At 32.4% G+C, this 13,542-nt stretch overlaps 2 protein-coding genes across 16 annotated transcripts in view; one reads left to right on the forward strand and one right to left on the reverse strand.

Moving 5' to 3' along the window:
* Ca-beta (Calcium channel protein beta subunit) overlaps positions 1-13,542 on the forward strand; it is a 96,689-nt gene that overhangs the window by 35,052 nt on the left and 48,095 nt on the right. For 7 of the 12 annotated variants that reach the window (XM_087406574.1, XM_087406576.1, XM_087406577.1 and 4 more), the window contains exon 3: positions 3,789-3,896. The exons of 3 other annotated variants lie outside the window; for them this stretch is intronic. In XM_087406574.1, coding sequence (XP_087262700.1) covers positions 3,789-3,896 — 108 coding nt within the window. The remainder of the gene's footprint in view (positions 1-3,788; positions 3,897-13,542) is intronic. 2 more of the 12 variants (XM_087406575.1, XM_087406584.1) reach the window with 1 other exon arrangement.
* LOC105151322 (uncharacterized) overlaps positions 1-13,542 on the reverse strand; it is a 31,264-nt gene that overhangs the window by 6,781 nt on the left and 10,941 nt on the right. Inside the window, exons 1-2 of one of the 4 annotated variants that reach the window (XR_015545218.1) lie at positions 9,542-9,908; positions 7,333-7,982 (exon numbers count right to left, since the gene is read on the reverse strand). The exons of 1 other annotated variant lie outside the window; for it this stretch is intronic. Coding sequence is in view for 1 of the 3 variants with exons in the window: in XM_087406595.1 (XP_087262721.1) it covers positions 7,743-7,887 (145 nt within the window). In the remaining 2 variants the exon portion in view is untranslated. Of the gene's footprint in view, positions 1-7,332; positions 13,426-13,542 lie in introns of those variants that run through there. 2 more of the 4 variants (XR_015545219.1, XM_087406595.1) reach the window with 2 other exon arrangements.

The following is a 13,542-nucleotide window of genomic DNA, read 5'->3' on the forward strand; positions in this document are numbered from 1 at the left end:
CTCCCTTTTCATTGTCTAGTAACTTGACGTTATTAGTGATTATACTTTAAATTAGACGATACATACGCCCTGACTGGCTGAGATTTACACGGTATCGATTGTATCATCATAATAAGATGGAGTCACATAAGTTTTGTTGATTTATTGAAATGTAATTGCATGAGCGATAAATTTTATGCACTTTAAGATAACGCCAGGATTATTTAGCAATGTACTACTTCCGTTTGTAGCGCAGCTAATGATTTTGATACTTGGTGATAGCAATATATATGTTTATATAAATAAACTTTTATCATTGATCATAATAATTTCTTAATTATTAAAAATAATTGTTGCAACTATTTTTAAGTAATAATTAATTTAATAAGTCCAAAATTGTTATCATCATCATCATCAGATTATAGTTTTATACAGATTCTTTTTTTGGGAAGGGATATTGATTTTTTTATTAAGTACTCCTCATGGTATTCTATATGCAATTTCATTAAACTGTCTAGCTAAAAAAATTGCATCAAATTAATTTGTAATAAATTATAGCATGATAGTAATTTAATACTTTATAAAAATTATAAAAATTCTGAACTTTCAAAAATCCAAGTATAATTACATAATAAACAGGTATAATCTTACAAAAAACTGTATTTGTAACTCGTCTCTTAAAAATTCTATTAAACTTTTATCATTTTTCCAAGAAATTTATGATGAGAAAAAAAAATTTCTATGTTTATAAATCTCTCAATTTAATAAAAATAGGTAATATATTAATTGATTTTATGCGAACTTAAATCGCGAAACATTATTCAACGGCTCCTGCGTTCGATATTGAAAGACTCATATATTATAAGCTACTGGAATATTCAAGAAATTTTTTTTCAATTTATACAATTTATATGTTAAAAAAACCTAGTACGATATTTGATATGCATGTCCTTTACTAGAGATGAAGTAAATAAATCCAGAATACAAATTGTTTAGCAATTTTGTTAAATATTTTGCATCATAATGATTGACAAATTATTATTTCCCGTTGTTATTTTCGTAAGGCACGTAGTTTCTTTATGGCTCTTTTTCTTGTTTTCTGATAGTTGCAAATTTTGAATAAAACTCATTTTGAAAGTCTGCTCCTCAAATAGTTACAACATACACGCAGAGTGAAATCGAAAGAGTATATAGCTGTAGACACTAAGATATTTTTATAAATGAAGTAAAATTCCTAGAGATAGTAAATAAGATTTTCAGGTATACGTTTTCTTTTTTTTCTTTATTTGTCATTATATCGCATTGAGTTATTACAACCGTGAAAAATGTATTCAATGTATTAATGTAATGACTTACATTAGGAAAGAGGAGAGAACAAAAGAAGATACATTTATCAGAATAATTATATCATTCAACAATTGCAAAATTGCGGGAAAGGATAACCAAAGAAGCAACACATTCATATACGTAAGAGCAATGAAAAAAGTGATTTGTAAAATTGTCATGAAAAAAGAAGCAGAAAAATGCAAATTACAAAAATATTCATGATGGTACAAAATTTGACTCAACAGAAACTTCAACTTAAATTTAATTAATGTGAGTTCAATGCAAGATTTTACTGAAGATTAAAACTTGAGGTATAATTCAATAAAATATATACAAATATATTGTGCGGAAGGCATAAACTTATCATAATGATAGTGTATATTATAATTAATTAATTTTTATCTTAAAATTAAATCTTAAATCTTAAAATTTGAATAGCTACTGTTTGGAGTAAAGAATTGCAAAGACTTATTATTAAAATTTTTAAAATTTATAATATTTGAATCCGTGCACTGAGAAAAATTATGTAATACTTCAACAAGAATGGTTGAATGCATTTTAGTGAAACCACGCAGAATTTCTAGTTATCACAATATGATTTAATATTTTATAATTAAAACTAATTTGATAAACTTCTGTAAAACTTTTAGTTATATTCAATAGACGTTTCCCGCGAATAGTACATTGTACTGCTGCGAGATAGAATTTTATGACTCATGAATTTAAAATTGCATATAAAATAGAATAGAAGGGCCAGCATTCTGAGATCCAAGGAAATCGAATAGCTGCACGCTTTATGCGGTCAATTCACGATTGTGGTTCCGAGTTCGATTTCATCCACAAATCCTAGGGAAAAGAATTATTCTTTACCGTCCACAAAATTGAGTAAAAAAAAAGTAATGAAAAATATATTTTGCATTACAATTTTTAATTCTATACAAAAAATAATCCAGGAATCTAATAATTTCTGAAAGTTATATGTGCTAAAATGTATTAATAATTTGATTAACAAGAAATTCCATATAAAAAAGAATTAATCATCTGGTAATTCCTACAAGAATTCTGATTTGTTTATTTTTGAACAGACATACTGGTTGAATCTATTAGATTTCCAATTAATACAATCAGCTCTTTTTTTTAGTGAGATATCCTATATGACGATAAATAATGCTGGTGTGTGCGCATATATGTGGAAGATGGTGTATGCATGGATAACAGATCCTACAGGATTATGTCCTGTGAGTTGGTACTTTTATTATTCCTCCCATAGAGCGTGCTATAGAGAAGAAGGGATCGGCGGCGGGACTTGTATCTTCGAAGAATCTACGCGCATTTTCACTTAGCCAGGCTACACGATTCGACCGGCGTGATGCACCCCACGTGGTTGATCATTAGTACCGACTATTCGACAGTCTATTCGAGTACAAGTACCTGCTCCTGCCCTTCAATTTTGTTGCTTTTATCTTCAGTCCTTTTTTTCATTTTCTTCTTTTTTCATGATGATGGTACCCGTCTCAGGTCTTGCTTAACCGTTTGAATTTTGCCGTTTGAAGTCAAAAGAGTATACAAGTTGAAGGAATTTTTGTTTTTACAATTAAAATGTGATTAATAATAATTAAAATTTTTTAGAATAATAAATAAATAGAGCAATTGAAGATTTTTCCGACAATTACATTGTTTATGTTATGTTTAAGATTTGTAGATCCTAAATTATAATCATATATCTTGTGCAAAAGACTTTATTATACTAATAAATAAATTATTTAACTATTAGAAATTATTATAAATGTCATATAATTTATTTCATATTTTATAAAATTTATTTTACATCTTTTAATGCATTATTGACGACATCATTAAAAACTACTAAAATTTATTTAAAAACTACTAATTTATACCTTTAAGATTGAAAATCTATGCTACAAGATATTTCTCTTGATAAGATACTATTGCGTATGTGAGAGAACAACAGATACATTTTTGTAATTATTTTTATTCATGACTTTAAAAGTATATGACCACTTTGTTCATATTCTATTGATCTGTGGCAGGTAATTATTGAATCTCTAATTTTTAACTATCTGGCATAGCTGTCTTCCTATCGTCAGATAAAAATTTGTCTAATGTTAAATATATCGGCGGATGATACTCATTTTTAAAAAACCTGTCCGCCTCCGATTTCTTCGGACTTCATAGCACGTAAGAAATATGTGAGTTTGAATAAAGTACAATAATAGTAAAATCCATGAAATAACGATGAAATAATTAAAAAAAAGCATTTATACATCGGAGATAAAACTCATAGCTGAACTAATATGTTATTAATTAACTCATATTTGTAAAGAAATAATAATTGCTAAATCGAAAAATATTACATAATATACTTATAAAAACATAATTAACACAGCTTTTATGTATGTTTAAAAATAAACTGAAACTGTTAGTACAAAGGCTAACTCAATTAATTCTTTTTCCGTATTAAGAGTTTCATGGCCTTTCAGGGAAAATTGAATGGAAGAGTCACGCTTCATGAGAGTCGCAATGATCTGCAGTTAGTGAATCTGTGCGTACCTACAAGATCGGCAATCGTTGTAAGTAGATTAATCGTGATGCTGCTCGACACAACTTGAAGCTTTAAAAATAACAAAAATTTTCATATCTATCACGTGCAACTGCACAGCACTGCGTTGATCGATACTCGAATTTGCTTCTTTACTCGCACTTCTATAAATAATCACTTTCTATTAAAAAAAAATTAAATTACTCTAGCACGACTTTTGCAGTCATAGAACATTCTTTCTTCACTATTTATTGTATCAATTATTTTACACTATATTAAATAAACCGATTTATTGTACACAGTCAACAATTGACTGATTTAATTCGCTTCTAGTGCACTTAATGGCGAAATTCTTTGTCGATGGAATGCATCTCGAAGCTGAGAACGATGCACACTAAACAAAAAATATACAAACAAACGATCGGTCTGCCGCGATGGCATCGCCTTAATTCGCTGGAAAGGAAAGAATCGCCGCAAACGTGAGTCGCGACAATGGCGTTAACGAATCTCTAAAACGTTCAAAAAGAAAAACTTTAATTCTGATATCGCAAGTTTATTGCAGCACTGAATATATTGCACCAATTAAAATGTAGACTGCAATAATAATATAGATAATATTTTGACTCAGTCTAAATACATTAAAAATTACTTTTCTACAAATATAATTGCCATATAACGTATAGCATCATACGCATGTGTTAAGTCTATTTTACAATAGTCGCACAGGCTGTGTCGCATGTCGTACGAGAATGTCACAGGAATAAGTTAGAACCATGTAGAAAAACGTAATTCAGTAAGACATAAACAATAAGCGAATCGACCAATTACAGTACAGAACATGAAATTATTGCCTTATGTTTTTTATTATCTGTCTTACATTTTTCTATGTATTTCTAGCTTACTGTTTCTAGTCGTATGGTTATCGTAGTCGAGCCCTTGTTATACGAAATTAAGTTAACTTCAACTTTCTGTAACTGCGATAAGCTCATGCAATCTGCAGAGCTCAGCTAATCACACATAAAGCAGCAAATTTCGCAGAAGAATTTTGTTGATGATTTGTGTGTGTTGCTACTTTGTGAGTTGATCCATTATCCTATTTTCTGATTCTTATATTTGAAGATTATGAAGATGAATGAAACAGAGAGGAGTATCTCGAATTCTTTGCCTTTTATTATAATTGGCTGTCGCAAGCAATCCTTGCGACTGTTGTAGATACTCATCTAGCGACACTTTTGTGACATGCAACAAATTTTTCTACAATACTACTATTCACGACATGCAACACAACCTGTGCGATTATTATAGAATAGGCTTTATCTCTAGGTTGCTGTTCTACTTTGATAAAAATGGAAAGATAAATTTATTATATATATATATATGTATATATATATATATTTTATATATATATATATATTTTATATATATATATTAGGTGTTGGAATTAATTCGTAGCGTTTTACAAGTGATGGGAAGTACTTTCATTAATGTATTTTTTAATGCTCATGTGAAATAAATAACATTCTTTCATTAAAAAACGCTATGAATTAATTCCAACACCTAATATATATATACAAAATTGTATAGTATATTTAAATTTAAAATTGTACAAATTTATGTAAGTGCGATGCTGCAATACAAACTTAAAGTTTTAGAGAAATATCCAATATAATTACGTATACAAATTTTAGCATTTATTACTTATTAAATAATTTATTTTATGAATCTAAAGAAAATTAAAATGAGAAGAGGCAACTTGTATTAGTTCAAATTTAATACTTTGAAATTTTTTATACCGCGTACTTGCATATTCTATATTTTCGGCGGTACCTCAAGATATTGTACGTTATATTTGGAGAAGCATTAGCTTGAAGGGCAAGCATCCGACAGCTGCAGCCATTGCGTTGTTTGGTGGCGCAGCCTCGCTTACATTAATGCAATGACGGGCCTGCGAAGGCGAAGAGGGAGGTTCTTGAAGTAAGAAAAAGGATGGGGAAAGGAAAGGATCTCTTTGTCCTCATCGAAAACCTTACAGCAACTGACCTGCTTCTCACTGGCGTAGACTATCTTGAATTGCGTACCCTTTTGAACACATGTACATATAAATTCTTTAAAATATTTTTCTCTTAACAACACTATAACATTATTTTACCGCGAAAATTGTACCAGAAAACTTGTTACATAAAGCAAAGATATAATTAACGAGTTATTAATAATCATATAAAAAATGATATGGGCGTTTTAGAAATGAGATAATAGTGTTTAATTCATATTTATAGCAATTAAAAATACCAGTTATAATAATTTTGCAGTTAATGAAATTTACTAAAAAAAAAGGAAAATATTTTAACCAAATTTAAATGAAATGAATATTTACAAAAACATTTTTGAAAAACAATATTAATGTCATAAGATAAGGAATATCGTAGTCGAAATATAACAATCATACATTTATCATAGGCATTGCAAGTTTTATTGTACGATCCTAGAATATTTTCTGAATAGAGGCTGACTATTAGCAAATATTGTTTTGAAAATCTGACAAGGGTTCTACACCATTGAAACTGGCCACTCGCAGCCCTGCGTGTGGTTAACTTCTGGAGATCACCCATCTTCTCCATCTCAGAAGATATTCCTGCACCCCAACGCCATTTTTTGACAGGTACCAATGCGTATGTAGGAGGGATTAGCGTGTAAAATCGTGTGCCGCTTCTTCACCAGGCCGCGAGCACGGTGGGAGTCAGTAGGACCAGCGGAGGAAGGGGAGAGAACCTCTTTCACTCCGTTCATTGGTATTTTATTATCGGCATCGTCGACCGAGATACTCCGTCCTTCGAACGGACTATTAAGCCCAGGGATGATAAATTTTTATAAAGCTATTCCATTGTTAATAGTCACTTACTTTCGGTCAGGTTCTTTCGGAACCTGTTTTTTTAGTGGGATTGTAGGTAAAACGTATGTGCGACTTTTGTGATTGTTTGTGTAGCTACACAAAATCTATTTGTTGTCGAATTATTGATCAGCATACTTTCTCTTTATTACATCTTCTTTTTTTTTTAACGGATCTTTGACAAACATCCAATATTTCAGTATGAAATATTGGATTCTATTTGAATAATAAATGGCATAAGTGAATTTTGATTTGTCGTCTTGTTTCTAAACAAGAAACAAAGAGTTATCTTTGCTTTTAACAAAAAGCACATAATTGTGATGTTATATTTTCTATCATATTTTTTAATTTTTTTTTTTCAATACTAATTTTTTTTAATACTACATTTATTCCACACATTCCACGCTTTACGAACCATTAAATTTATTACTTTTCTAGAATTAGTTTTTTTTCTAAACGTTATTTTATTTTTACATTTTCGGTTCTTCAAAATAAATAATCGAAATCAAAAATAAAAAATTTGTTTTATTATAAATTTATTTATAAAAGATTAATGATTGAAGAGAAATAAATGAAGTACCTCTGTTCAAGTAGTTTTATCCTGTAAAAGACATCGTTTTCTCTCGTAAATTGCGCTTGGAAGGTACATTTACTTCAATGAGAGGGACAAATTGAGACAAACCTAACTCTTGACTTAACTCTTGACGAAGTGCAAATGACTTCAAATCTTTGCTAGAATCATCATCTGTTTTTCAATATGTCTCTCTCACTCTTTTTTTTTCTCTACTTCTCTTTTCTTTCTTTTGATTGTTCAGGAACATAATCTTCTTCAAAAAGAATAATCTTTCTTTTAACGTAAATGCACAAGTCAACTATTTCCCATCAAGAAATCGATCAACAATCTTTGATAAAGTTGAGGATCACAATCTAAGGATCCAAATAATTGCATTGTCATAAATCTTGAAATTCTTTTAAAATAATGCGTCTTACCTGAGAAAAGGCCTTCCTCGCCTCTTGAACGAAGATTTTGCATCTTTGATTCGAGATAAGGATCTTCCGTCCGCGCGCGTCGAACCCGATGGTGTTTGACGAGGGGCGACAGGACGCGCGGCGGCGTGAATGTGCAGCGAATCATTCTCCTGCTGCCTCTTTACACTTGTTTGATTTGTGAACGTGCAAGTCTCGCACTCGACAACATACCTCCCTCATACTGAATCAGCGTGAGAAAGCCTAAGGATGCCCGAAAATTATTCGGCTAGGAGAGTTAGGAGAATTATCTTCTGAAATAAAAAAAAAGAGAGAGAAGGAAAGAAAACGGAAATAAAGTGCTTCTTTTGCGAAGCGTTTGAAATAAAAATCATAAATGCATCTAACATACTTTTAAGAAAGCAAATATCTTATATATTTGTATAAAAAAGTAACAAATATCTATTTCAAAAAATATCTATTTTGATCCATCAAAAAATTTAAACTTCAAAAATTTACACTGCAATGTAAACTGCAAATTTACTTTAGAAAGAATATCAGCAAAGCTTTGTGTCCAATAATCTTAGGTTTCAAACGATGTTATTTCTATCAAGAAAGATGCTTTTGCTTTCTTCGTATTCCCAAAAGTATCGTTCCTTAGCTTCGTCATCCATTACATTATCCATAAGAAAGTATATTCGAACAAACCACTCTGTCGCATACCGGAATCACATTGTGTGACTTTGTATTACTTCTCACTCTTGTCAAATTAAATAAAATTCTATCTTTCTCGGCTTTCTCGACGACAAATAGTGACCGCAAAAATCTCCTGTTTCTGGTCCCGCGATTTTGGAATTGAATTGTGTGCCAAATGATTCCTTATGATGAGATATTAATCACAAAAAATTTCAAGTTGAAGCTAGACTTAGTTTAAGAGATATTCTATAGGGAACGTCATTCATTACAGCCCATACGATTTGAAGCATGAATTTGTATGTTTATGCTTTCAAAACAAGTGCGCTATTAAAAGAAATAATCTATGGAATTCGTAAAGTAAATATCTGATTATTTTAGATATGAGTAAAAATATCAGATAAAACTCTGATTAGAGATTGTAATTTGATTTTGGAGAATATTTGAGGAAAAATAAATTTTATTCGAAATTTATATTATATCATTTGATTGATTATATTATATATTGAGAACAATATTGATAATGTAGCAATTTATTTTCAAATAAATAAATAAAAGCTGCTACCGAGACGTTTCGTTGTATTACAATGGAACGTTGCACATTAGCGCAAGCCATTCTTGCAAGGTTCTTACGTTCTTTGAGGATCACCATTTCTTCGATGAACCCGCAATAAATTCCTCTCATACCTTTACCCATCAGAAGACGCGGTAACGCAATCTCAGTAACCAATAGCGTTGTCGGTCGACGAGTAATCCCCCCCCCCCCTATAGACCGAGTGGGACAAGGAGCTAAGAAGACCCGAAAATATCCACGAAGCGTAAAACGTGGCTTATACATATATATGGAGACATAGGCGCCGAAAGAGTACAGCGTATGCTAGATAATCAGTAAACCACATGAACAAAATATCTAGTTGTAATAATCATGACTTTTACTTTAGCAAGTCTTTCATTTTATTTATTATGTTTATTAATATTATTATTTAAAACGTGACATTACATATACATATTAATTTAATTTCTTAAAAAATATTATAATTAATAATGCTAAATATGTTTGAACATTAATAATATATATGTATAATATAAAATATATCATTATCATAATTGAACAATTTATTTTTATTTACCGTGTATGTAATATTCAGGACCGCGCAACGCAAACCATATTTCCTTTGTTCGGGACTCTCATCAGTTAAGACGATGCGGTCCGTTTCACAATGCGGGCGCTAATGTCCACTTACCGCGTGGAGGTCGTGGAGCCTCTAGCTCCACGAGCTAGAACTGTTCGGCTGTTTTAGTGCTTTACTGCGGTTATAATACCTCCTTTCTTAGTCCAAGTCAGGTAGAGAAATTCTGGGCTCAAATACCGATACAAATACAATTCTATCTTGCGACCTACAACAGATTGTCATGCTTGTCAAAAATTACTTGCATGTAAAGACTGTTGTAAGATATTATTTATTTTTTAGATCTTTTACAGTATATTTTTGCGAATTTAATTAACAAATTGTAGGGTAATAAAGACTTTATACTTCGAGGGATAAATTTAAAAATAAAAGAATGAAGAAGATGAAATCGAAGAGAGATTGTATTTTTTCTATCACACATTTCTGGTATGAAAAAAGTCAAAAAGTAAGAAAAATATTTAATTTATTCATTATCATACAAATTACTTAATAAGTATTTTAGTTCCTTATAAATATTACGTATTCAGAATTTACACGTTAGAGTAATTTTAAAGAGGGTGCATAATATGCAAACAACGTGTGTATGAATATCAAAGAGAAAAAGTACGACAGAATTGATTATGCGTGAGTAGATTGCAACTGCAAAATAATGAAGAGCATAATGAGGGGTTGTTGACTAGAATTTCCGTTGATTTGCCGATCAGCACGAAGTACCCATTGGGTGGTCTCTCATTACAACCGTTTTCTCAATGACTCCATAGCTCAGTCGGTCAAGAACATATGGTTTTTAGCCGTTGATTCACGATGACTGGCCTTACAGAGGCTAGTATTGTATATCTGACGAGTGATTTTTCATGGGAGCGGTCCGTCAAAAAATTTACCGCCGTTCCGCAATTAGGTCCCGGCCTTATAAAAACGCCGCTCAATTTAGAGTGAACACTAATTCGAAGTCGAATCGCGCCGCTGCGCTGCATCCAATGATTGCAACTATCTAGGCTTTCGGTGTTTAGTTTGGAGCAATCTCTCTAACTAATAATAATTCTCTAAATGTGTCAACTCTTTTTTGTAGAGAAATGAAATTAATACTCTGTTTAGCAGGCCAGAAAAGGAGGCAAAAATAAGAATTAAACCTTTTGATTTACGTTCAAAGAACTATCTACTATTATTTTCGCGTTACCTTACCAATGGCGATTCAGATGATAATAAATCACTCGTATCCATCTCTCTTTCACCTTAACCACCTTTTCTTAATGCTTATCCATCCTCACGCGATTCTCGTTTGAATACTAAGCCGGGTTAAAACGAGAAGAGAAACAAAACCAATAATCACGCTTGGAGAAGCGTCTCGGAACAGAATACTGGTCTATATTTCCAAGAGAATTCGACGCTCGGTGAACGGCAGAGAGGGAGTCCTCAAGAATATTCTTGGACCTCCCCTTACTCTAATAAATAGTGGCTCCTGCGAAAAGAGGGTAGCTCTCGCAATACCAATTGTACAGTTGGTAGGAGTTGATAGGACGAAAGGGGGAGTGGATAGATCAGGACGAACTGTGTGTGCAGCACGCGGGATGGGGACCAGCAATTATCATTTCTTGTAGAAGCCGGCCGGTACCGTCACAGAGGCGGTTTTGCAACATTCGGGTCCTCATTGTGGCGTGGTTCCTTGTCTACCTCCGTCCCTCTTTTCCTCCTACTACTCGTCTCTCCTTCCGTGCTCTCTCACTCACTGCCTTTCCGCCCGCTCCGTCCGCGTATACTGAAACAAAACGAAGGAGATGCACGGCGCGTTCTCAAGGATAACGACTATAAAGCCTAGCCGAGAAGCTAAGCCAGCGGCCATATTGCGGACAATTGAAACCGTTGCACCGTTCTTCTCGGTACATACAACCGTGACAACTCTGCAGTCGGCATATCACGCACGTCGCAACAACGAACGCAAATGCGCGTCACCCTGAGGGCAATTAATGCGGGCTCACATGCATCGTACCCGGAAGACGGGAATTGCGGGCAATTAGATACGTCCCGAAGGAACGGGCATGGCATCGTTGATCTTGCGATCAGAGCACAGAATTTCCCTTTCATAATTTTTCAATAGTAATGAATAATATGCCATAGAATAATATGCCACTTGTTATATAACTTCTAGAAAAATACGTTAATAAAATTTTACTCTATTTTTGTTTAAATAGCAGCGTAATAAATTTGTTTTATTTTTTTTAATTAAAAAGTTCATTATGATAAGAAATATGCATTTTTTGCAATTTGCTATCATTATTATTTTATATTGACAGAATTTTACTTCCAATAAAAGCATATAAAAATATAGAATATCTTTAATAGAATCAAATTCTATGTAAGTTTTGGTATTTTTATTCAGCTCATTCTGAGAAGGGCAAAATATAATTCGGTCAGTTATAGAACTTCTACATTCCAACCGAACAAAGAATGCATTTGGCACATTTAGAAGCACGACTTCTTAAGGGAAGGGACGAGAACTTAGTAACTCGATGCTCAATGGTAGTAGTGAAGCAAGTTGGGTACATTCAAAGGCAAGGGTGGGGAAGATCATGTCTGTGTGTCATACACTTTCCAGGATGGGCCAACCAACTACTACCTAAATATATGCCTAGAAGGAGATCTGACATAGTTAATCGAATTTCTATAAAATCAAGTAAATTTTTGAAAACTATTGTATTCAAAAAGAAAACAGTTTTTAAATAATAATAAATTTGATAGTTAATTACTCAGCAGGCTTTTACCCTCACATATTTAACCTAATAATCAAATCAGCGAATTGTCTTAAGCATTTTTGTGCATTTGTCATGTCACAATATGCATTAAGCTCGCCTGAAAGCACATGAATTTTTATGATCATCTCTCGTAACGGTAATGATTCTCCGCGGCGCGTAGCGAACATAAAAATCTCCACTCGGGCGGAATAAATGTAAATCGCCAAATTTCTTAAAATGGCGGGACGCTTGGATCGGGCGTCGCCGGTAATGGAACTTCGACACCGTCGAGGCCGGTTGCGATGGTAGGGGGGTGCTGTAGAGAGTGGAGTGAGCCTCATCGAGGATGTGGAAAGGACTTAGGCGGGCCGAGTAGGACCCAAAAGTTGTCCTGCATGGTCAGAGCGAACCAATCTCATTTGGTACTAGCATACCTTGCTCACTCACCTCCGGGCCTCGAATTACCGCCTTCGTTTCTTCTCTCTCTTTCCCTTTCTTTGTCTCTCTATTTATCTTTTCGTTCCCGCCGCATCCTTGCTTCGTAGAGCCATCTCTCCGTCAGCACCCACCCCCACTTCAACGTTGATCATTATCGTCAGACATTCCGAGATGCGTCCACAGTACAAATGTAGCATTACCAGATGCAACCAGTCTCGGTGTTTATAAATGGAAAGATAAAATAAAGTAATATAAATAAGTAGTCTCAATTAAAAAATCACTTTTTCAAGAGAATCGATGCTTTTTTTTTATTTAGATGCAGTAACATCTATAATAATTATTATTTAAATAAATTATAAAAATTGATAATATTTTATACGTTAATTAAACTTTTTTATAAAATATATATCATCAATTTTTATGTAAAATTTATTGTTACCTCTTTACAATAAATTAATTTATTCGAATGGTAGTTGTATATTTCTTTGCATATGCTTGACATATATAATTATTGTATACATATATTGTACATACATGTAATAATATATATGTAAAGCGCATATGCAAAAATTATATTGGTACATGGAAAGAATAATTTTATCAAAGTATCTAAAAATTTAACTAGATTATTATAAAATGTGAAAATAATTTTATTGGACTATCAAAATAATTATGTGGAATACTTAAATGTTGATGACAATGCAAAAAGTTTTAACATTCTAATATCCAATTTGAGTATCTTATGTAATCATTTTGATGATTTAAACAAAATTA

Source organism: Acromyrmex echinatior, chromosome 5, assembly GCF_024713525.1.
Source record: "Acromyrmex echinatior isolate Ae372 chromosome 5, ASM2471352v2, whole genome shotgun sequence".
In the NCBI taxonomy this organism is placed as follows: domain Eukaryota; kingdom Metazoa; phylum Arthropoda; class Insecta; order Hymenoptera; family Formicidae; genus Acromyrmex; species Acromyrmex echinatior.